The following is a 24,507-nucleotide window of genomic DNA, read 5'->3' as shown; positions in this document are numbered from 1 at the left end:
TGGAAAAGAAAAGTTGAAGACTTGGAGCAAAAAAAGACAGAACTGGTGGAGGCATTGCAGGAGGCCCTGAAAGTAAAAGATGAATGCTTAAAGGAGAAGGAAAAAGACATAGCCAAATTGACTGAGCAAAATCAAGAGCTGCAGCGTCACATTAACGCCTTAGAAGGAAGACTTGGTGAGGTAGGATGTGCTGGCAAGAAACTTGGAGAGCTTGGCTTAAAGCAAAGGTCCAGGAGACTAAAGGAACTGAAAAGCAGAGCTCAGGTGGCACTCTGGTTTATGGGGTCTTACGGTCTGGAGTTGACTTGTTTAAAAGGTGTGGACCAAAAACATGGAAAGACATACACCATTGATTTGGAGCACAGAGAAACACTGGTGGCAGGTTCTGAGACGGAAGATGATGATAAAGTGGAACAAGTCCTCTACTTATTAGATAAGTTTTGTGCAAGCGATGAACTTTACCATGAACTGACAATAATGTGTGATGAGTTGCCCAAATCATATTTGATAAAGCAAAAACGAAAGCAGCTGAACGACATTTGCACAAGTGAAAGAGTTCCTGGGCATTATCCAGGTGCTCAAATATCATTTACAGAGACATTAAAAGTTCACATAAAAGACCTTCAGAAAAATGATCCCTCATTTGATATAAATGAGCCTGTTAAGGTAAAGATTAGTGGTGATGGGGCCAAAATGTCAAGAAGCTCAAACTTCATGATCCTGTCGTTTTCCCTTTTGCAAACTGCTGAGAAAGTCATGTCTTCAAGAGGAAACCGAACAATTGCTATTGTCAATGGCCCAGAAAAATATGACACTCTTTTTCATCAGCCATCAATGAAATCAACACTGTCTTAGAAGCTGGTTTCATTGATGTTGATGGGAAACAAGTAAAAATTGAAATGTTTCTGGGAGGAGACTATAAATTTCTGCTCATGGTTATGGGCCTCAGTGGTGCCACTTCCACTCATGCTTGCCTGTGGTGTTTGATTCACAAGTTGGATAGGTGGGACACATCAAGGCCTCTTAACCATTACAATTTGGGAGAGATGAAGAGAACCCTGGATCACATTAAATCAATGCTGCCCCTTAAAAAATATTCTGTGATTAATAAACCCTTGTTCAACATTGAACTTGATCACATAATATTAGATGAGCTGCACCTGATGATGAGAGTTACTGATCACCTGACGGAAAACATCATCACTGAGGTAATGGAGAGAGATGGCGAGGCTGACATGAGAAAAAAGAGAGAGGAGAAAAAAGGGATCTACCTGGAATCTCTTGTTTCTACTATCAATAAAATTGGCATTCCATTTTCTATTTGGGAAAAAAAAAATTCTGATGGAAAGGGCAGTGGTTCGTATGAATGGACAAGTCTCATTGGATCTGACAAGAAAAAAATGATGGAACTCCTTCCAGCCCAACTTGCAAAAATTGACATTCTCTACCCTGAAACAAGGCAAACAGTGGTCCAGCTTTGGTCAGATTTCCACAAACTCTATAACATAATCAGTGACTATGATACAAAAGCTAGACAGTATCTTGAAGTTGAAGAAAAGGGGAAAAAGTTCATTGACCTGTTTTGCTCACTAGCTGGAAAGAGAATGAATTATGACAAAAAGAGAGTTACCCCATACATGCACACAATACCCTACCATGTGCCACATTTCATAAAAAATTTTTCCACCATGAAGCAATTCACAGGGCAAGGGGTGGAAAAGAACAATGATGATGCAAAGAGGATATTTTTTCAGAAATCCAATAAATGGGATTGTTGAGGCCTATGCTCAACGCCCTCATTTGGACAGCGGTTTCTCACCCGACATCCGGGCATACAAAAAAAAAAAACACGGCTCCTTTTTTCCACGTGCATGTGCTCGAGCTATTTTGTATCTTTCGAAGCTGTTTAATTTTACCTTGTCCGCCTCCGGATCCTTTACCAAACGTCGATAATCGGTAGGCTTTGTTGTTTTATCTTGGCGTTCTTATTTTTTGGATTTCTTGTTAGTTATTTTAGCCGGTTGTCGGTATGTTGGTAACTTTCGTAACCTTAGCAGCATTGTGATTTAGCCGTTAACTGATTGTTTTCAGAATAAAACGGGGATTTCTACAAAGATTCTGTCCCTCGTCACGTTCTTATCGACTTTGGGATAGGCTTCGACAGGAACGCCTATTCATGGTTTTATTCGATTAGCTTTGTTTTCGCCGTCTCGATAGCAATTATCGCGCCGTTCACTGATTAACTATTGAGATTCGCTTGCATGCACAAGGCCAACTTGGCTAGATAACCTTCACCTTCACAAGCGACAACCTCCGTCGAAAACACCACAATTATTCTGCGAATCGCTAAAATTCGATACGTTCCACCTTCGTTAATTCACATGTTAGCAAATTAGAAGTTCCTTCCTTGTGAAATGGAAAACAACGATGTCAACAAACGCGAGTCGCGACCCTCCACACTGTTAAATTCCGAAGATGTCAGGCGGGAGAAAGCGTTATCCCTGCAGCGCTCTCGTGCTGGTCACCTTGGCTCTCTTACTAAAGTTCAGAACGAAATTGAAACATTGTTACAGGACGAAGACCCGTCGAATGTGACCTTAGTAAAGGAAAGGTTCGACCATTACGAAACGCTGTGGAAGAACTTCGTTTTGTCACACAATAAATTTATGGATGTCGCTGAACCAGGCGAAAGAACGGAAAATGCTGAACGTTTCGACATTTTAGCTGAGCAAAGGACAAGCCTTTCTACAAGTGTTGAAAACTTTATTTGCAACGCAGCAACCAAGTTCAATGAGTGGGTAATGGAGGATTTGCAGAAACCGACTGGTTTAAGGCATCAGGGACTCGCGAGCTCACGTAGTCACCGATCATCGCGACGCTCAAGCAGCACTTACAGCTCGAAAGCACAAGCCCGCAGATTAGAGGCGGAAAAGGCTCAACTGGCTCTTGCGTTTGTGGAACAAGAGAGACAACGGAGAATTGAAGAAGAAATGAGGATGTTAGAGCTGAAAAGAAAACAACGTGAACTTGCCCGGATGCGAGAAGCCGAGGAAGAGGAACTAAAGGCCATCATTAGGCTGGAATCCCTAAAGACCGAGGCAGACCTCAAGCTCGCCGAAGCAAGAAAGGCAGCTGCCATTACGGACTTAGAAGCCAAACTTACGGAAGAAATGGAAGGGGGAGTTTCAGACAACGAGTCATCGTTAGTGGAGTCAACATCTTTCGAGCGTGCGCCACCCTTGTCTGGCAGCATTCTTAATCCTCCGTTGGTTTCTGTCACGCATTCTGTACCACCAGTGACACCCGATGTATCGGCCATGCCTGCACACCTCCCTGGTGTTTCATCCACAACCTTGGCGAGTGATCTGAGTCCACTGGTATTAAGTGGCCATGCTTCTTTCGTGCAGCCCAATCCGTCTACATCCGTAGTGCAGGGTTCATTGATGTCAGCTTCCACCAAAGTTTCAATCATGCCCTTGAATAAACCCGAGACCAGTGTTCCGTCCACAGCCGCTGTCAGCGGTCTCAGCCCACCTGTGATGAACAATCTCACTCCGCCGACACTGCTCTATCAGCCTCCACCCATTACCAAACTACCAGTGACGACTGTGAACACCTCTCAGAGTGGTGCTTCATCTGTTACTGTTAGTGGTCCGAGCGTGCCCGTGACAAGCAGCCTTTCTCCTTGGGCAACGCCCTTTCAGCCTCCATTGGGCACCTCAGGTGTGAATGCAACGCCCATGCCTTCTGTTCAGGGAGAAGTTCTTGCCATGGTTGCTACAGCCATGAAAGAGATTTCAACCACTCAACAAAAGCTTGCATACAACCAAAACCTCCCACCTATTCAGTTTCAGAAATTTGGTGGCATCCCTGCAGAGTTTCCCTTGTTTAAGCAACGCTTTGAGCGCATAGTGATGTCACGAGAAGATATGGATGATAGCAGCAAAATGACTCGCCTAGTGCAGTTCTTAGATGGGGACGCCAAACAGGCAGTAGCAGGCCTTGAGACATCCAAAGATGGACTCCATCAAGCACTGCAAATCCTCGAACAACGGTATGGACGACCGTGTGTGATTGTTAACTCTGTCATCAACAGTCTGGTAAAGGGTCCTCCCATATCTGTCAGCGACAAGATCAACCTTCGGAAATTTGCTGATACTGCCACAAGAGCCCTTGCAACGCTAACGTCCATGAACTGTCTGTCGCAAGTCAACCAAGGTAACATTGTTTACATGACAGAACGGCTACCAAAGCCACTTCAGGACAAGTTTGCCACACTGGCCTGTGACTTGGAAACAAAGGGCCAACATTTCCCAACTCTGACGGATTTTGTTGGTTTTGTGAACAAGCATGCAAACATTGCTAACCACCCAGTCAGTGGCAAAACCCAGCAGTTCAACTACAATAACAACTCCAAGAACAAACGGCTGCCACCAAATGAGAAAATGGACACTCCTAAATACACAATGAATATCAACGATGGTGGGAGGCCGCCACCTAAGACGCCTCCAAAGAGAGGCAGAGACAAAACAAATAGCTGTCGCCACTGTGGTCAAGCACATCCACTCTACCGATGTGAAGCATTTAAGGCGAAGACGCCAAAGGAAAGGATGTCCTTCGTTACTACGAAGAGGCTGTGCCCTAACTGCCTCAAGGGTACCGAACACTCAACAGATACCTGCCCCAGCAGGTTCAGATGTCGAGTTGAAGGATGTGGTGCCTTCCACCACTCGCTCCTTCATCAAACACAGGCTCAGCAGACACCTGGAAATCCTACTTCGGAGGACCAAGCTTCAGGAGTCAATGCCACAACCTCAACGCCTGTCTGTGCCACTGCAGGGTCAGGGGATTCAGAAACAGTCCTCTTACAGGTCGTACCGGTGCGAGTAATTGGCAGTAATGGGTTGGCTGTTACCACTTACGCAATGCTAGACTCCGGATCTGAAGTCACTCTCGTGGACCCATCATTGGTCAGCTCCCTAGGACTCCGTGGCCGACCTGACCATTTACTCCTCTCAACTGTGAGCAGTTGCAATGAGCTTCAAAGGGGAGAAAGGGTTAATCTTGCAGTTGAGTCTCTCATTGACGAACAGCCACAACAGCTTCAGCTTAAGGAAGTGTGGTCTGGGAAAGAGCTCAACATCCCGTTGCGCCACCAGCGCATAGCCATAAGCAAAGAAAGATGGCCGCATCTTCAAGATGTTCCTTTTCCGGAAGTTGAAAGGCAGAAGATCTCGCTCATCATAGGGACAAATATTCCTGAAGTGTTTGTTCCCCTGGAGGTTCGTCATGGAGGACCAAATGACCCCATCGCGATCCGTTCGTGCCTTGGCTTTGCTGTCCTCGGTAGATCAGGTGAAAGAACGACACAACAGTGCCACAATGTTTACCACATCCATACCTCCGCCAATGACATTTCCCTCCACCATCAAGTTGAACTCTTCTGGGAGTCGGAGTCTCTTGGCACTACCAAACCTTACAAGTCCATGTCAGTTGAAGACAGGTATGCCGAACGGGTTATTAACAGCACGATTTCAAAGTCAAATGACCATTACTGCATGGGACTCCTTTGGAGACGTGATCCACCTGACCTTCCCTTCAACCGCGCAATGGCTGAAATACGTCTCCGTCACCTGGGGCGACGCCTTGAGAAGGATGAAGTCCTGCATGAGAAGTACCGTTCAGTTATCGATGGTTACATTGCCAAAGGCCATGCTCGTAAGCTCACTAAAGAACATGCTGAACAAAGAAGTAACAAGACCTGGTACCTTCCCCACCATCCTGTTACTAGCCCCAACAAACCAGGCAAGATCCGTGTAGTGTTCGACGCAGCGGCAAAGTTTCAAGGCACTTCGTTGAATGATGAACTCCTACAAGGTCCAGATTATATCAACAGCCTAGCAGGTGTTCTTATGCGGTTTCGACAGGAGGAGGTTGTTCTCATTGCAGACATAGAACAGATGTTCCACCAAGTTCGGGTACCTGCTGAAGACTGCGATGCCCTTCGGTTCCTGTGGTGGACTGGAAATCTCAGTGATGAACCCGAGGAGTACCAGATGCAGGTCCACATATTTGGTGCCACATCCTCCCCTTGTTGCTCCAATAAAGCTTTGCGACAAACTGCTGACGATAATGAGGACAAGTATGGCAGCGAAGTTGCAGAAACCGTCCGTCGTAACTTTTATGTCGACGACCTCCTTAAGTCTATTCAGACAACTGATCAAGCAATCACCCTTGCCTTTAAATTGGTTGCCATGCTGAAAGAGGGCGGCTTTCACCTGACCAAGTTTTTGAGCAACAGAAGAGAGGTTCTGTCTGCGCTTCCTTCCCAAGAAAGAGCCAATCCAACTCTTAACCTTGAGTTGGACAGATTACCAATCAATCGTACCTTGGGTCTTCACTGGGATGCTGAGAGGGACGTATTCTGCTTCAAGACAGTGACTTCCACCAAACCTGCCACGAAGCGTGGAATTCTCTCCACCATAAGCTCGCTGTTCGACCCTCTCGGATTCCTGTCACCATTTGTGCTCCCAGTCAAAGTGCTTATTCAAGATCTCTGGAAAGAGAAGGTTGGATGGGACGAAGAAATCCAAGACCACCATTTGAAAGTTTGGCGACGCTGGACACATTCTCTTCCACAGCTTGAGGAGATCCAGTTACCTCGCTGCTACAGGAACTTAAGTATGCCGAGCAATTGCACAGTTCAACTCCACATGTTCAGCGATGCAAGTGAGTATGCCTACTCAACCTCTGCATACTTAAGACTGAGTGACAACCATGGTGACCAAACACACTGGTCCTTTGTCTTCGGTAAATGCCGTAATGCACCCCTCAGGAGACCAACCATCCCACGCCTCGAGCTCATGGCGAGCCTGATGGCAGTCCGAACCAGCAACCTCATTAGGGCTGAGCTTGATTTTCCCATCGACTGCATTGTTTTCTGGACCGACTCACTAACAGTGCTCCAGTATATCAAGAACAAAACGAGAAGATTCCATCGCTTCGTTGCCACCAGATTAGAGGAAATCCATGAGCATACTACACCCGATCAGTGGCATCATGTCCCAGGAACCCTGAATCCAGCGGATGATGGATCTCGAGGCATGCCTATAGAAGCCCTTCACCCTGGATGCCGCTGGTGGACTGGACCCAAATTCTTATGGCAAACAGAGGAACATTGGCCTCACCGCAAAGTGGGTGACATCCTGGAGAATGACAAGGAAGTAATCACTCCGAGAACCAATCAGAGTATAACAGCTACAGCTGTTTCCTCCTTGGATGAACTGTTGAGGAAGTTTTCCTCATGGCCTAAGCTGGTCAGGACTGTGGCATTGATCATGCGTTTTCTTCAATTTGTCAGGTCCAAATGCAGTGTACCAGCCATATCTAACCATGGCGGGATCAGATTAACAGAGATGCTCACCGCTTCAAAGGCCATCATAAAAAGGGTCCAACGGCAGTATTTCCAAGGAGAGCTGGAAGCCTTGGAGTCTGGTAAACCTGTGAAGAAAGACAGTAAGTTAAGTACACTTAGTCCAATCCTCGTCAATGGTACAATATGCGTTGGAGGCCGGCTACGACATGCACCAGTAGCCTTTCAAGCCATCCATCCATTGGTGATCCCAAGCGAGCATCCCATTGCTACACTGCTTGTTCGACATCACCATGAGATCTTTGGACATGCAGGTCGGGAACATGTGCTATCTACACTGCGTCAGAAATTCTGGATTCTCAACGCCCGCGCATTGACCCGACGTATACTACGCTCCTGCATAGCCTGCCGCAAACGACATGAAGGTGTCATGAAACAGATGATGGGAGACCTACCGAAGCCCAGACTCACACCTCATGAGCCACCCTTTACCTACACGGGGGTGGACTTCTTCGGTCCCTTCCACGTCAAGAAGGGTCGTAGCTCTGAGAAAGTTTATGGATGCATCTTCGTCTGTCTCACCTGCAGGGCTATCCACATTGAGGATGTTGGATCCTTAGAGTCAGACGCCTTCATCCAAGCCCTGCGACGCTTTATTAACATTCGTGGGGCCGTCAAGGAAGTCTGGAGTGACAATGGTACCAATTTCACTGGTGGTGAAAAGGAAATTAGAGATGCCATTCAAGACCTGGACCACAACATCATTCAGAGATCCCTGCATGAGAAAGATGTCGAATGGCATTGCCAACCATTGACAAAGTGGCATTTCCACCCCCCAACCGCCAGCCATATGTCCGGGGTGTGGGAGCGACTCATCAGGAGTGTCCGTGGTACCATGAAGGCCATCCTAGGTCACCCTCATGCCTTCATTACCAGGGAGACCCTCAGAACTGTCTTTGCTGAGACAGTCGGAATACTCAACAGTCGGCCTTTATGCCCAAGCAGCGACGACCCTGATGACTGCGAACCCATTACTCCCAGTCATCTCCTACAACAACGAAAAGGGATGTCTTTGCCGCCAGGAGATTTCCAAGACAGAGACCTGTATTCCCGCAGGCAATGGCGAAGGGGCCAAATTCTCTCAAACCACTTCTGGGTTAGATGGCTGCGTGAATACTTACCCCTGCTTCAGGAGCGCAAGAAGTGGATTCTCAAACGGCGCAACTTGGCTGTCAACGACCTGGTCCTTGTTGTAACAGAGAATACCCCTCGTGGTCACTGGTTGCTAGGTCGAGTTACAAAGGTGTTTCCTGGCAAGGATGGCCTGGTTCGTACAGCCGAGATCAAGACCAAGAATTCGACGCTGCTGCGTCCAATCTCAAAGTTGTGTCTTCTGGAGGAGTCAAATTAGCAACGAACATTTAGTGTCTGCCTTTTTTAACGCTGAGCTTTTTACGAACTGTTAGGATCCGAGTAGCCTTGTTGAACGTGCTCTTAAGTTTAGCTAGTTCAAAGGGGGGAGCATGTTGAGGCCTCTGCTCAACGCCCTCATTTGGACAGCGGTTTCTCACCCGACATCCGGGCATACAAAAAAAAAAAACACGGCTCCTTTTTTCCACGTGCATGTGCTCGAGCTATTTTGTATCTTTCGAAGCTGTTTAATTTTACCTTGTCCGCCTCCGGATCCTTTACCAAACGTCGATAATCGGTAGGCTTTGTTGTTTTATCTTGGCGTTCTTATTTTTTGGATTTCTTGTTAGTTATTTTAGCCGGTTGTCGGTATGTTGGTAACTTTCGTAACCTTAGCAGCATTGTGATTTAGCCGTTAACTGATTGTTTTCAGAATAAAACGGGGATTTCTACAAAGATTCTGTCCCTCGTCACGTTCTTATCGACTTTGGGATAGGCTTCGACAGGAACGCCTATTCAGGGATGTTGCAAGAGATGTTCTTCAGTCAGAATCAAGGCAGATAGCATTACAAGGTTATGATAGAGAGAAACGAAAGTATAACAAACAAAACAAAAATTACTGGGAAGAAGGCATAGTTGAAACTCGGAAAAAAAGGCAAAGATCACAAGTGATCACAAGTGAAGAGCCAGGCCCTTCAGATGAGCTCACAGAACAAGAAGAAGACCTTGGCAAACTGAGTGTTTCTCAACTTAAAGAAAGGATAAAATCAAAAAATATTCAAGTAAAGGGATTGGCCAAACTGAAAAAGAGAGAACTCATTGAACTCTTTAAGTATACCCCCTAAATGTGCAAATTAATTCAAGATAATGGCTGACCCTTGCCCCCTCCTGACAAAAGAACAATTTTGACAAAATGTGTATGACAAAATGCACTGAGATATATTTACCATTTCTTACAAGAAAACATGTTATATCTTTAGATTTAGTTAGAATTACAAGTAATTTCAGTTAAAGATAGTATTATTAAAGTATTTACCCTTACATATTCTTATTTTGTGTCTATCATAGGTAAACTTTAATTAAAGCAGAGAAAACTAAAAGTGAAACAAATCTCAACAACTTTGACCTGACATTCATTCAAAACAATAATCTTTTTCTAAATTAGATGTTATGTCCATCACATGCCCTTCTATTTACTGTAATAAGAACATTTTCTACTGGAGACCTGGATGCCTGTCTAAGTGCACCTTTTGAAAAGGTAAAACGTTTCTTTGAAAACTTCAGCACTAGCTTTAACTTCAGGGGAAAACGTACAGCACTACCTTGTCCTAATTCCTTTAAATAATAATACCAGTACGATGGAAGGCAAAACCTACTGAAATCACTCAGTTCATAGAGCATCGAAATCCCATCCCCTGACAATGTTCCATGTCCTCTAAATATATATCTAATGATATCATGGTCAATGGCAATTTCCACTGAGTAGGTTGCCTTCACTGCCTTGCTTTTAAGAATGCCTAATATTGCATATGTGAAAACATCAGCAGCCTTCTCTAGTATTTCTTTGCTGATCTTTGGATTAGAGTAACCACTGTAAGATTTAGTTACAGAAAAAAAAATATCAAAATAATATTTTAGTTTTTAAGGCCACTGTAAACATCAAATAACACGTAACCCTTTAAGCCCAGATTTGACTATGCATATTCTCCTCAACATTTTCTCCTCATTTCTTATATATGGTATGAAGAAAAGTTTAAACATCAAGAAATATTAACCTTTGGTGATCACTTCCTTCATTTTTATGACCTGTTTGTTTGATTAGGTAGTAACATTGTAAAGAAACATTTAATGCAGGGAACTATTACTGGGCCTGTTGCACAAACTACCAAGACACCATTACTGGGACCTAAAGGGATAACCAAGAACTAAAAAATTATTATTTAAGCGTAAGCCTATTTAACAATTGGTTCATGCTTTAGCGTGCACTATCGAGTTATGGAGCACGCGGGAAGTTTGGAGAGCACGAAAGAAGCCTAAGAGTTGCCCGAGGCGATAGCCGAGGGAAACTCTAGCTTCTTGAGTGCTCTCCAAACTTCCCACGTGCTCCATAACTCGATAGTGCACAGCTGAAAGCATGAACCAATTGTTTTAGAACATAGCCGGTGGAATTGTGCATCAAATCCGACGCGAAAAACGGACAACAATATCAGTTGAAGCGAATCGTGACGGCGCTGTTTCCGAGTCTCCTTTTCCTTTGTTTTTCTCTCTTTCTGCCTCAGTTAAGAGCTCTAGCCCAAGGGAAAAGGTCGAAACATTGTCTTCGTTTTCCCCGCGCTAACAATGGCCGCTCGCGCGAAAAAAAAAGTTCTGGCGAAGTCGGATTTGCTGACGCTATCAGAGTGCACTATCGGGATTTTGAGCACACTCACGTATAATGAATTTAATTGCGCGACTCTGTTAGCTATGTTCTAATGCACAACAGTTGATTAGACGGTTCCCAAGAGCTTGCCCAGGCCGGCCAGTCTTTCCATTTTACCAGATATTCATCATCCTGTATAAAGGTGAAATTACACATCATCTTAGTGCTTACTAAGTTTCGCTTATAGCTCTGTTTAATAGTAAACACATTGAATTACTTGCAGATGAGCTTCATATAAATTAATTCATACCTCCTTACTCGACGATTTCCGCTTGCTGACAAGTCTCTCCACTTGATATAATTTCGCCCCGGGTTTATAATTTCTTTTGCATGTAGAAAAGGTTCAAAATCCGCCGAAGAAAGATTATTCAGAGCAACATAATTTACGCATTCTTTGCTTCGAACCGATCTTGCCACATCCTCGGAGACCCAGGGGCAGTGAGTCGATTTCAAGTTAAGGGCAGAAGAGCCCCTGGGGACATTGTCTTACCAGACTAGTTGCAAACGGTCGCAGTCGTTCTGGCATCTGATTGGTGCCAGAAAATCTTTGTGTTTTTCTGCCCAATCAGAGTGAAGTGTCGTTTGGAGTCCTTTCGTGTGTATTAACACGCACATCTACAACAAGCTCTGTTGCTCGCTATGTTTGTCTCGGCTGTGCGACGAAGCTTTGCCCGAGGTGAAAAGTTTCAGTCTCAGCACACAATGTAAGAGAAATCGATCAGATTGTCCGCGAAATCTTACCGGAAATTATACCGAATACTTTCGCAGGTATCACAAGAGAACGTGTTCAAAAGTTTGCGAGGTTCGTATAAAACATAATGGTTGCAGGCATTGATATGTCGCTTTAAACGTTAGATGAGATGAAAGCTTAAACTTTCAAGATTTTTTGTATAATTTGCTGTCACTGAAACTTTTCCAATCCCGTGAAGCCATTTCGTCGCAAGGGCCACGCAGGTATGTAGAGCAACTGGCGCTTACGCATTTTTTTGTGCACGCCCGGCCAAAATCTAATCTAATCTTCGCTTGAAAAATTAAAAATAAAAGCTAAACGTGGAAACTTTTGTTTATTAGATGTGGGTAGATAACCCTGTACTAAGCTGACATTTACAATAAAGCAAGCCTGCCCTTTCCATCCAATATTTCTTGGTCTTTGGTTTTGTTTTCCCCGATGAAAGCAGCATCGATTCCAAATGATCAAAGGTAATTAACTTGGTCTTCAACAATCGATAAAAGAGGTGAAATGACAATGACCAAGGGACTAGAAGAGAATCCGTGGCCTTTCGAGCTCAAGAATTTGAACACTCAACGCAGCAGTTGAAAGATTAAACTTTCTCCAAACCCCTTCGGTAGCTGTCCGAAAACATATCTCCTTTCCACGATGTTCTCGATGATTAGTTTTTGTTCAGATTTTAATTAGATAACCGGAAACACAGCTAAGCTTTCTTTAAGCGCTTGCTGAAGGTCGTCCACGTACTTGACGTTATCTGCAAGTTTGGCGATATTGTAAAGACTTTACTACAAGGCAACGATTAGAGTTTGGCGCGCACAGAAAGCTACGCAAGCATAAGCGCCAGTTGCTTGACATACCTACGTGGCTTCACGGGATTGGAAAAGTTTCAGTCACAACAAATTGTACAAAAAATCTTAAAAGCTTTAAGCTTACATCTCATCTAACGTTTAAAGCGACATATCAATGCCTGCAACCATTATGTTTTATACGAACCTCGCAAACTTTTGAACACGTTCTCTTGTGATACCTGCGAAAGTATTCAGTATAATTTCCGGTAAGATTTCGCGCACAATCTGATCGATTTCTCTCACATTGTGTGCTGAGACTGAAACTTTTCGCCTCGGGCAAAGCTTCGTCGCACGGCCTAGACAAACATAGCGTGCAACAGAGCTTGTTGTATACATGCGTGTTAAAACACACGAAAGGACTCCAAACGACACTTCACTCTGATTGGGCAGAAAAACACAAAGATTTTCTGGCACCAATCAGATGCCAGAACGACTGCGACCGTTTGGAACTAGTCTTGTAAGACAATGTCCCCAGGGGCTCTTCTGCCCTTAACTTGAAATCGACTCACTACCCCTGGGTCTCCGAGGATGATCTTGCCATATTCTTTCACGTAATCCGATACCTTCGGGCATGCTCCTTTCAACTAAGAGTACACCGCATTCAGAAAGTATCGTGTGAACAAAATGACTCCGATTTCTGGTAATGAATTTATTTTCATTAAACGGGTATGGTTAGCCAAATGTTGCAAAACTCAACAACTTGCATATTTATATTCAACAACTTATATTTATGCTCAACAAAATATATTTTTATTCAACAGTTTACAATTATATTCAACATTTTATATTTATGTTCAACGACACGCATTTTCTTTTCATATGATATTCAACCAAAATTATTTTCATTCGACAACAATATTTATTCAACTTCAATAGCTATTTATTTTACTCAAAATTTATTTAATTGTTCAACTTCAGTGCAAACTTTTTACTCAACAAAAACAATCATTCAACTTCTACCATGCATAGTTATTTAATGACATACCTTCTAATATGACTGAGCGTTCGAAAGATTCCGGACATTCAAAATATCGTCATTCAACAAAATTCCCCGGCCCTACCCCCGAACTACCCCAAACATGAAACCCATTCCCTTCCAATACGAAGATTATGGACTGGAACCCGATCATTCAATTTGCGCCAAAAATCAAAATGGCAGCTATAACACTGGACGAACATTCATTCTCCAATTGCTTTGAGGATGTTATAAGCTTGTTAAATGTTTGTGAAGAGGGAGAAGACAGTATTTCCCGACCATTTATGGAGAGGGTGATCAATTGCTTAGAATCAGCGGCAAAATTTGTCGAAAACGTGTTACTGATTGTAAACGAGTGCGAAGGAGAGTTGACTGAGGTTGCTGGAAATTTAAGGGTTTTGTTCCACAGTTGGTGCCGAAAATTGACAGAACTGGGGTTAAGGAATACTCCAAACTGTACTAACTTAGCAGTATATCTGTTACTCAATTTGGTCACTTAATTCATCTGGATATTTGAGATACTCTCTAACTATCTCTGGTGTCAGCTCAACAGGTTTAAAGGTGAACACACTCTCAAACAAATGTGGGTGCTTTGACATCTCATCAAGAACACCAACGGTAATCAATCCTTTTCTCAACTGATCCAAAGCCATTTTACGTTTTGAAATGACCTCATACATGACCATTGATTGGATTATTTTCCCTTTGGTAGACATCTGAAATAAAATAATAAATTAACAGAAATGGTCGGGAAATACTGTTTTCTCCCGCTTCACAAACATTTAACAAGCTTATAACATCCTCAAAGCAATTGAAGAATGAATCTTCGTCTAGTGTTATGGCTGCCATTTTGATTTTTGGCGCAAATTGAATGATCGGGTTCCATTCCATAATCTTTGTATTGGAAGGGAATGGGTTTCATGTTTGGGGGTAGTTCGGGGGTAGGGGCGGGGAATTTTGTTAAATGACGATATTTTGAATGTCCGGGAACTTTCAAACACTTAGTCATACTAGAAGGTATGTCATTAAATACTATGCATGCTAGAAGTTGAGTAATCATTTTTGTTGGGTAAAACGTTTGGACTGAAGTTGAACAATTAATTTTGTCGAGTAAAATAAATATATCGATTGAAGTTGATTAAATATTGTTGTTGAATGAAAATAATTTTGGTTGAATATGAAAAGAAAATGTGTGTCGTTGAACATCAATATCATAAAATGTTGAATATAACTGTAAACTGTTGCATAAAAATATATTTTGTTGAGCATAAATATTAGTTGTTGAATATAAATATGCAAGTTGTTGAATTTTGCAACATTTGGCTAACCATAAACGGGTGGCGTTACTAGTATGAACCTTCCAAACGGACAATACAAGTCATTCGAACGGACTGATGTTTTTCAACAAACGGATGACCGAGCCGTTCGAACGGGCTAATGTTTTCAACGAGCGGATGACCAAGCCGTTCGAACGGGCTGATGTTTTCGACCAACGGGTGACCAAGCCGTTCGAACGGGCTGCTGATTTCGACGAACGGATGACCGAAGCCGTTCAAACGGATACAAATCCTTTTTGTAAACCAAGAGATTCAAGTGCGAGTATTTGATCCTCTATGCTTGTAAGTTGAGTTATAACCAACAAAACGGGCCGTTTATCGTCGTTGGCCTCGAAGCGTGCAAGCAGCACTAGAGCTTGGAAAATTGTGAGTGAGAACTTTATTTTAGCACGATAAGTAAAATCAGCATTGCTGGTGGGGTCGTGCAAACAATAGTTACGAAAAAATAAAATACTTAAACGTCCCCTCTCACTGTCGTGTCCGTCGATTATCCATTTTTCTTCATATCGAGTTGGCGACGACTGTTTTCCATTCCCCCGAAAACCATGTGATCCTCAAAAATCCTCCACCCTCTCCAATAATGGATAATGACTAGCCCCTTTGGGTAATGTTTAAGTTACTTAATCCCAATGACATTTCCCTTTCTACTGATCGGCCGTTCAGACAACTCTGGTTTTGGTTATACGGCACCCAATCCAAATGCCCTTACACTTTTCAGACCTACTTTGATACCCTAAAGTTCGATGCCCTATACTTGCGGAGTGAATTATTCGTGTGTTATGGGATGGACGGTCGATAACACGAACGATTGACCACGAAAGAAAGCGCGTAACGGAAAAAGAAGTAATCATATTCTACTTCCAACTTTTCAAAAGAAACCTATTGGTTAGGAAGGTTAATTGCGTCGAAAGAGAAAGGTTTATGAGTGGAAACCGAAGGCAATCAGATGATGTCGTATAACGGTAACTTAAAATTTCAGTTAGAATTTGTTTCATTTTTGAGTGAAAATGACTTCGGCAAGACAGCAAGTGGATGAAGGAGATTTGAACGCTGTTTTCAAACGACTTGGGGAGCGAGGAAAAGACGCTGAGTTGATCAAAAAGTATAATAAGTACTTCCTTGGTGCACACTTACGGTTGCTGACGGAACTCTTCAAGCGATTTACTGAGAATCAAGTCATCGTCAGACTCTACGGGAGTGCAGCTGAAGATTTAAAGTGTGTTTCACCCGATGACTATGGGGATAACGACGTCATGGTGTTCCCAAGCTCGGAGGCCCTCTTGATTAACAAAGAAATGGTCGATCATTTACTGGAAAATCCATTACATGCGAGGATCAGAGCACGCGACCATCCCGTTTTGCAGTCGTGCCTTGTAGAAGGCACTGAATACCTGGCAACTTCAGCACTGAAGAACTTCAATCCCGTAATCTATGGCAGCAAATCTTCTGAATTTTTTTATTATTTCATGAATGCATGGCGAGTATTATCAAAGGATGATCCCAAAAACCCTCTTCCGTTCGTTGTGAATTGGAAGAACAAGAAAACAGGCCCAGCTTTCACCCTTTATGTCAAGGACTCGGGTGATACGATGCTCGAACAATTGCAAAAGATGACGGAGTCGACGCGGCTGGATTGCTTGAACAACCCTGAGTTGGAATGGTTCTTTAGTGCGCTATGCTCGATGAAGGGAGTCGAATATACCAGGGAGCACGCCGCAGCTTTGGACGACCTCCTAGAGTATGCCAGTGGGTTACAGGAGAAATTGGCTGAAGGTGGCCCTGATGGTATTCTCGAAGGCTTACCAACTTACCTCAAGAAAGTGATGTCAAGCGATGCACTTAAAAAATTCAGAGCCCTAATGGAACCTACTAAAAGCCAATCACCAAACGTAAACGTAAGTCGGGCGGATGTGATGTGTCCTGATGATTCAAGCGTCACGCCACCAAAGTGTAACGCAGTTGAAGGCGGAAGTAAAACAAGAACTATCCATCATGGATTTAAAGTCATGCCATCAAGCAGCAACGATACCCAGACGCTTAAGATTCAAAACTCAGAGTCCACCCCTTCTCATGCCATGGAATTCACAGGATGTCCAAGCAAACTTCAGCCTGAAAAACCAACTAACAGAGATGCGAATAACCTGACAAGAAACACCGTTAAGGCAAAACAAGATCGCGAGCAGGATAAAGATAAAACCAAAACAAAACAGAAGACCGCATTTCAAAGTGAAAAAGACGATCAGACAGGAGAAAGTGAAGCAAGAAAATATTTCAAGCAATTCAATGACCATTTATTCGGGAATGAAGCTGAAGTCAAAGAACCCTCTGAAGACGACACAGCCCATTTTAAACGAAAAATAGGAGTGGATTTTGTGCTAGCCTTAAGATCTCTGGGATGGCCGAATCCTGCACGAGATTGGCTCGAAATAGAGCGAAAATGGCCTTCCAGTGACCTGGTGAATAAGATCATTAAAGGAGGCTACCACTTGGTTGTGAAGCCTCCAAAGTACAGTAAAGATCCAGATTGCGACTTCAGAATCTCATTTTCTCATGCAGAGTACCTGTTAAGCCAAGAGATGAACGACATCCAACGCGACTGTTACCGTTGTTTGAAAAAGGTTTACCGTGCTTATCTTTCCAGCCCAGAAGGTTTGGTGTCATTCCACCTCAAGAACCTCTTTTTGCAAACAATAGAGGAGACTGGCGCCGAGATGTGGACCGAGAGCAAGAGAGCCGAGTGTATGATGAAACTCCTCGGAAACCTGCTAAAAGCTTTAAAAGACAAAGACTTACGACATTTCTTCGTAAGATCCTACAACCTTTTTGGTGTTGATTACATCGACAAGCCCGAAAATCTGGCAGCCTTGGCCGAGATGTTGGAGAAGATCATGGAAAGTCCAGTGGAGTTTGCCGAAGCTTTGATCCAGCAAAATGGAGAAGATACGAAGCAAGTTAAAAAGAATGAACCGCATCAAGATGGCGAGCGAGCGGTGCCTGGAGGAGCAGCTGAACTGGGAGGCCTCAATGATAACCAAGAAAACAAAGAAGTTCCGACAGATGCTGTATTGCAGAGCCCTCAGCAAAGTGGCAACCAACGTCCAAATTATAGATACCATGACATGCAAGACATGTACCTCCAAGTCGGCAAAGAGTTAGCGGAGAAAGCTTTAAACGGTGATGAAATCCGTGATCCTCTTGAAAAGTCCTTGGTAGAAGATCTCAAAAAAATGATGGAAAGCCACAATTTTCAGACTGAGAGTTTCCTTAAAATGTTGAGAAGTGGCTGGAGCAATGCGTATTACAGGATCTGCCTTAATTCCGAGCTGGAAATGAGGCGGTCAATGCTTCATGCATTTCGCGAGGATGTGGAAACGTGGAAGTACATGTTGAGGCAGGAAGACCTAGTACCAGGGAATGAAGCAGCCGTAGCCAATCGACTGCTGGATCCATCGAATAAGGATGGTTTTGATGTAAACAACGTATTTCCAGCTGGTGGAGTTGCACAGCTCCTGCGCATGTTCCTTCGTAGTTCTCTCCAAACCACCTCAACCAGCGCGAGTGCAGACGACCCAGGCTGTGGATGATATAGCTCCAGACTGAACTGAACCATTAGTTGGAGAAGTGACATTGTTGGTTATTTACTTACCGGTAAATTGACTGCGTTTGTAATGTACTTTAGTTTCGCAAATGATGCGCGTTCACATAGGACTTAAAAAAGCACAAAAAGTACGTTTTGCCTCTTAATGAAAAGAAATTCGTGCTCTTGATTTTAAGCTTCTTTTTTCTGAATGAACGTGTTTCTAAGTGCAAGGTGATGTTATTCAGTGCATGACACAGGCGTACGGGGAAAAAAGAACTCTGAGTGCTCCAAAATGGAGTCAATAGTATGACCTCCTGATTAGTACTGCAGACACTCTATAACTGAGCTATCTGAGACTCGTGATAGGCTGTGTTTTTGCAGGCAAGATAATCGTTGATGAGCGTTCAAGACCGCGCTTGCTTCCGGCTGCATAGTTTATCTGTTTCTTTTTTTTTTTTTCGTTTGCATTTGAACTGGTTGCAATTATTATTACATTTTTTTTTTACTCTGTCTTGGCTAATTATATATCTAACAATAACACAACAACAATCTTTATATGAACTTTTTCTTACCTAAAATACTCATTCAAGCTGATCAATGAAATTAGAGAAGTGGCTACCTGGTATAACCAAGGGGACTAGCAGGGGCAGGCAAAGACAAACAACCAAAATACCTAATTTGTATCACCCAATTTAAGTTGCTATTTTGTTTCTGGAATGGTTGCAAACATCATCTTCACTTAAAAGCTGTATTTTTGTGAAGGGAGGAACTGTTTATATGTTGAGGTTCTTCACGTGGACGAAAGAACTCTCAAAACAGCGGACTAGTTGAGTATTACCTTGACTTAAGGCTTAAAAAGGAAAAGCTAGAAGTATTTAGACGAGTTTACACATGTACAAACATGGAATAAGAAAGTGAGAAATGGCTACCAAATGAACACGTATAAGTATCTAGCTGTTTTGAGGAAGGTTGTGGGCAAAAAGGGCAAAAGTGCATGCGTCAATCTCAAAAGAAAATTTGGCTATTCGGTAATCAGTGAGTTTTAATAAGTGAAATGAAAACATAAATTCATCGAATCCACATTGCTGTGCCCTCGCAACTGCATTTTCTCAGATTTCTCAGAAACCTTGAAGTCAATGAATTGGGATTTGAAAACTACCCCCAATACCTTTCGGGTTTGCCTCGTGCACTTTTACACTTTTTTCCAACAACTTTTCTCGAAGCAACTGTGCATTGGTGAGAATTAGGTTAATATAAGTACATGTATTACATCTCAGGGATCTCAAAAAGTATAATATATTAGTGCACTTTGATAATGTAAAGGTTTATGAGTAAATGTTTAAAAAAACCTAACTTTAATTTTAATAAATTATGATCTCGTAGCCAATGTAATCAAATAGACTTTTCAGGAATCAGAGAGCACACCAAAGTTACACTAAGCCATTTCACATTTGCCAAACCACTCAATGAAAACATACACCCCAACTTCATTCCAAGGTTTCTCTTTCTCCATTTTTCAAAGGAAGATGAGAATTCTTTTGGAATGAGGTTACATAAAACATTGCCACATATCCGTGAGAATTAATGCAGTTTTCTGCTCGGTTAACAACAATCAGCAAGTCTGTGAGGCATATATACCATAACAGATTGCCTTACTCCAACCTGTTGCCTACCAGATGAGGACACATTTAAGATTGTCCTTTTTCCTCATTTTAGAGTGATAATTCCTTTTTACGAGTGAATGCGTATATTTATGAGTATTGGAGGTGTTGGGGGATCGTGGGGAGAAAAAAAGCGCTTGGTCGATTCCTGTGAACTTTTTTCTTCGTTGGGCCAATGACCGGTGGAAAAGTAAACGGGGGACTATCGCGGGCTCAAATTAATGTACATCGTGCGAGTGCCAAAGTCGTGTCTGAACTGAACGTGAGTTGACTTCCTTGAGAAATGGCTTTTTTCTTTGGCTATAGCTTTTATTCTTGGATGTATCGACGCTCGACCGATTTGAATTTGTAATGTATTCTGTTGGCGTAAGTGAACCACCGGGCCGGCCGAATATACCAAGGTGCATTGCACTCATAGGTCACGGCGAAGGTTTGCGAAATGTACGCCAAGATTTTTAAAGGATTATATGGAAAAAGGCAAAGATCCACACTGAAGATCTTCGGCGTAAATGGTTCAGAATGTAGCCTGGCGAATACACTGGCATCGTTTGTTTTGAAGTTAGAGTCTTTCATGGTTCGTTCTTCGTAACCTACAGAACACAACAGGTAAGTCTTTCTAATATATCTTTTTAATCTCGTTGTTCGGGTTTGCTGCTTTGCAGGGGGCTAAGCTTACCGCAGCTTGCAATTGATTATAAGTATGAGTATACAAAATAAGGCTTAAAAAACGGCGGGAGCTTTAGATCGATTGTTTGGTTGTCTTCGATTAATTCGGGAAGTACTCGCAAAGGTCACTTGATAGCGGGGCTCCGAAGCGCGCGTGGGGCAGAGCCGCATACCCATGGAAAATGGTCAACCTCTTTTCGTTTGGTGGTCACGTGACTGACCGAGCGTGGGTACGTGCCTTCAGATTGTACGGGTAGGGCAGGGGAGACTATCAAAACGAAGGGAGGGGTGACTCAGGCAAGTCTTGGAAAATGCACATCTTTTATGTTGTCATTAATATTACGAACTTGGGAACACCGTTTTTAGGCTTGGTTAAATCTATATATTAGACAGTTGATTAACCAGTATACTACAGACTACCATACTCTGATAGATGACATTTATACAAATATACCACATCTTGTAAAATCTGCAGATACACTTCAGTCATACTACAGTGATGATGATTATAGGTTATTTCACAGTTGGTGAGCGCATACCATTTTTATTCACAAGTTGTGTAAAACAAAACGAACAAGCGCAGCGAGTGAGTTTGTTTTACACAACGAGTGAATAAAAATTGTAGGACCAAACTGACCGTGAAGTAACTCATTTACTATATGCATAATAATATAGATAATAGTATAGATCAATTTCTATAGCGCATTTCCATGTAAATGCTCTAATGCACTTTACAACACTGTGCGGGGTACTTTTCCTGACTGCCGGCAGCAGTTTGCAATTAATAAAGGAGAAATTTTACAGATACCCCCTCCCCCCATTCCCAGTAAACAGGCCAGACCACATCACAGTAATCGCGTGATGTGGGTTCTTTAATGTTCCCTGCCGAAATTAACTAATTGATAGGTGCAGGAAATGGGACCTCCAGCTTTATGTCCTATCCGAAAAGACGAAGCAATGTGAGTGAAGTGTCTTGCTTAAGGACACAACGTCAAGCCCCAGCCAGGACTTGAACCTGGGCCATCTGACTCAGAGTCCAGTGCAGTGACCACTGGACTACTCAGATGCCTCGTTGCTTTCCTTTGAAAGAAATAAATATATGTTCATCTCTGAGTTCTGTTCGCATACCGAGATTCATAAGCGAACAGAACTCAGAGGTGAACATATCTTTATTTCTTTCAAAGGAAAGCAACGCACGGTCAAACCGCCGTTCGGGAGTTGCTCTGAAATGGCTTCCTTGTAAAATACTTCTTTACGTCTAAATTATCAAGCGAAAATGCCGTTAAAAGGCAGAACTAGGTAGAATAAATTAAGACATCCTGAAAATATGTTGAAATAGTTCTATGGAAGTTCAAAATTTGAAATAAAGAAGTGAAAATCCCCCTATGTCCATTTGTCTCGTTTCGCCTTTCAAAACAAGAAATTCATGGAACAGAGCGACATCGTGTTTGGTCTTTCTCTTAATGTTTTCATTTTTCTGTCCGTCTATGAACTCTTCTACTGATGAATCTAGGCTCTGAAAACAGTTAGTCTGATTTGAAGCCATCTTTCTAAAGAAAAATGTGCCTAAGCTCTTAGAAATGTGCTATTTGTCAGTCAAGAGGAGCGGGAGCGAGCAACATGGTTTTGTTCACTAGTGAAAATAATGATGTAGCCAATCAGAGCGTCGATCCGTTGTTTTTCACTAGTGAAAAAAAATCGTATGACCAACAAACTGGCTCCTTTAACGCAAAGAGACTATTTTTATCTCGATGCTTTTTGTCGCGTAAATCTCGGTATGTACATAATAAGCCAATTTATATGTCCTTCACAGCTTTGTGAAGAATGTTACTATAGGTAACCTTGATAAAGTACTTAGTCTACGAAAAATTTTCAAGTCCATACAAAATTAGACTTTATAGCCAGCAACATTCTAAAATTTTACAATTTCTGGAAGCACACTGAAGACCATAATTATAATTTTCTGATATTTCTCTATAAGGCTAATTGCTACACTAGCTCTCTAACCAGCAGTTTAATAAAATTTATTTAAACTTACTAATACTTGCTAATTGCTACACTAACTCAGACCGGCACTTTAATGAATAATTATTTAAACTTACTACTACTTAGATTTTTTATTGTGTTTAACTGTGTTAGTGATGTCAACAAAGAAAAAATAGCCTTCAGACATTCATTTTGACCAAGGTTAGTTATTATTATTATTATTTTTTTAATTCTGCCTTGATGCAATGTTAAGAGTAAATTTTTAAATATTATTCAGTCATTTGAAAGTGGATATCTTTTTTCTACAATTTTCAGGGTTTTCTTTTTTTTTTTTTTTTGTATCTACATGATATATCTACAGCACATGTACCTCTCTTGGTGCCATTGATTAATTCTGGTTTGTGGATTCATGCAAAACGGAAGTGTACTCGCTATGGCAGATGGATAACCAAGGGTACCCAATACCATGCACATCTGATAGACAATTCCAGTCCACAAGACCAGCTGTTCTTTGCTACCTAATATGGTTACAAAGTCTGCTTTGACAAGGCTGTTTGATACACTGTGTATTTCACCAACCTACCACCACAGCCATCAATAATGACTGCATTGTAACAGCCTCACAAGTTGATGTATGACACCTATAGCTGGTACAACTACATTGTAAACCATGCATCTAATCTGTTATATTCCCAACAAGGAGTACATGTTGATGGCATACCTGTATACAAGGGCATCTATTAAATACAGTGAGGTTTTGTTCAAAACTGTAACACTGAAACTTGGACACATAAACAAATTTGAATACCTGAAATACCAACATCCTGCAATGACTAAACTTAACATGAGCCATATTTTACATATTTTTTTACCTTAATTATAAGCTGTGCTGATGGTGAACTAACATACTTCATCCCTCCACGATATAATTCTTTTTATGGCCAATACATCACTGAGGGTGTTGAAGAGTTTTATCAGATACAGAACAGGATACCTTGGCACAGTGTACAGTGGAAGATCACACAAAATCTACATTCTTGTATGTCACAAGCCTACATTTTTTCATCAGTTAGTCATTTAGGACAGATATATACATGCATAAACAAAGAAAGAGCTCTGTGAATGAGCATTAAAGGTTTAGATACGAAATACTCTATAATTATGTATTTATACAACTTCCATAATCCTTTGAAAAATTATTACTGATACTCTGTTGTAACATTGACTTTACATAGCCAAATATTTTGATGTATATTTTTTTCATTCATTGGTAAACTTCAGGGTTATAAAAAATTAAAAATTAAATGTTCTATAACAATCAATATTTATTGAACAATGAATGAAAAATTCAAACATTGTGTTAACACAGTATTTGAGCTGAACGTCTATTTGCTTGTTTCCAGAAGATACCCTTCTCACACCCTCCCCCCCTCTCCCCTTCCCCCTCCCCCCTCCTTACCCATGGAAGATCATTGTAAATTGTGATGAAGAGGGGGTTCTCAAAACCCTAATAGGAAAGTTT

At 42.2% G+C, this 24,507-nt stretch overlaps 2 protein-coding genes and 1 long non-coding RNA gene across 4 annotated transcripts; all 3 read left to right on the top strand.

The window, feature by feature from the left end:
- Nucleotides 1-875: 875 nt before the first annotated feature.
- LOC148721145 (uncharacterized) lies at nt 876-12,338 on the top strand. Of its 2 annotated transcripts, none has more exons than XM_088738480.1 (2): nt 876-1,956; nt 2,092-9,240. In XM_088738480.1, the coding sequence occupies exon 2, from the start codon at nt 2,415-2,417 to the stop codon at nt 8,781-8,783; it is 6,369 nt and encodes a 2,122-aa protein (XP_088594606.1). In that variant the 5' UTR covers nt 876-1,956; nt 2,092-2,414; the 3' UTR covers nt 8,784-9,240. The 2 variants fall into 2 exon arrangements, 1 of the variants encoding a protein (XP_088594606.1); XR_015993178.1 differs by lacking the exon at nt 876-1,956 and having other exon boundaries at nt 2,264-9,080; nt 9,216-12,338.
- A 3,359-nt stretch (nt 12,339-15,697) lies between these two features.
- LOC148721144 (uncharacterized) lies at nt 15,698-20,054 on the top strand. Its single transcript, XM_088738483.1, has one exon. It carries the CDS (start codon nt 16,100-16,102, stop codon nt 18,674-18,676), a length of 2,577 nt encoding a protein of 858 aa, XP_088594609.1. The 5' UTR covers nt 15,698-16,099; the 3' UTR covers nt 18,677-20,054.
- A 21-nt stretch (nt 20,055-20,075) lies between these two features.
- On the top strand, nt 20,076-24,356 carry LOC148721143 (uncharacterized). The gene is made up of 2 exons (XR_015993204.1): nt 20,076-20,939; nt 23,301-24,356. It is a non-coding gene; the product is annotated as an uncharacterized LOC148721143 (long non-coding RNA).
- Nucleotides 24,357-24,507: the final 151 nt, after the last annotated feature.

The sequence above is a fragment of the Stylophora pistillata genome, chromosome 11, assembly GCF_964205215.1.
Source record: "Stylophora pistillata chromosome 11, jaStyPist1.2, whole genome shotgun sequence".
Classification (NCBI taxonomy): domain Eukaryota; kingdom Metazoa; phylum Cnidaria; class Anthozoa; order Scleractinia; family Pocilloporidae; genus Stylophora; species Stylophora pistillata.
Note: the sequence above shows the minus strand (reverse complement) of the source record. Positions and strands in the feature narration are given on the sequence as shown.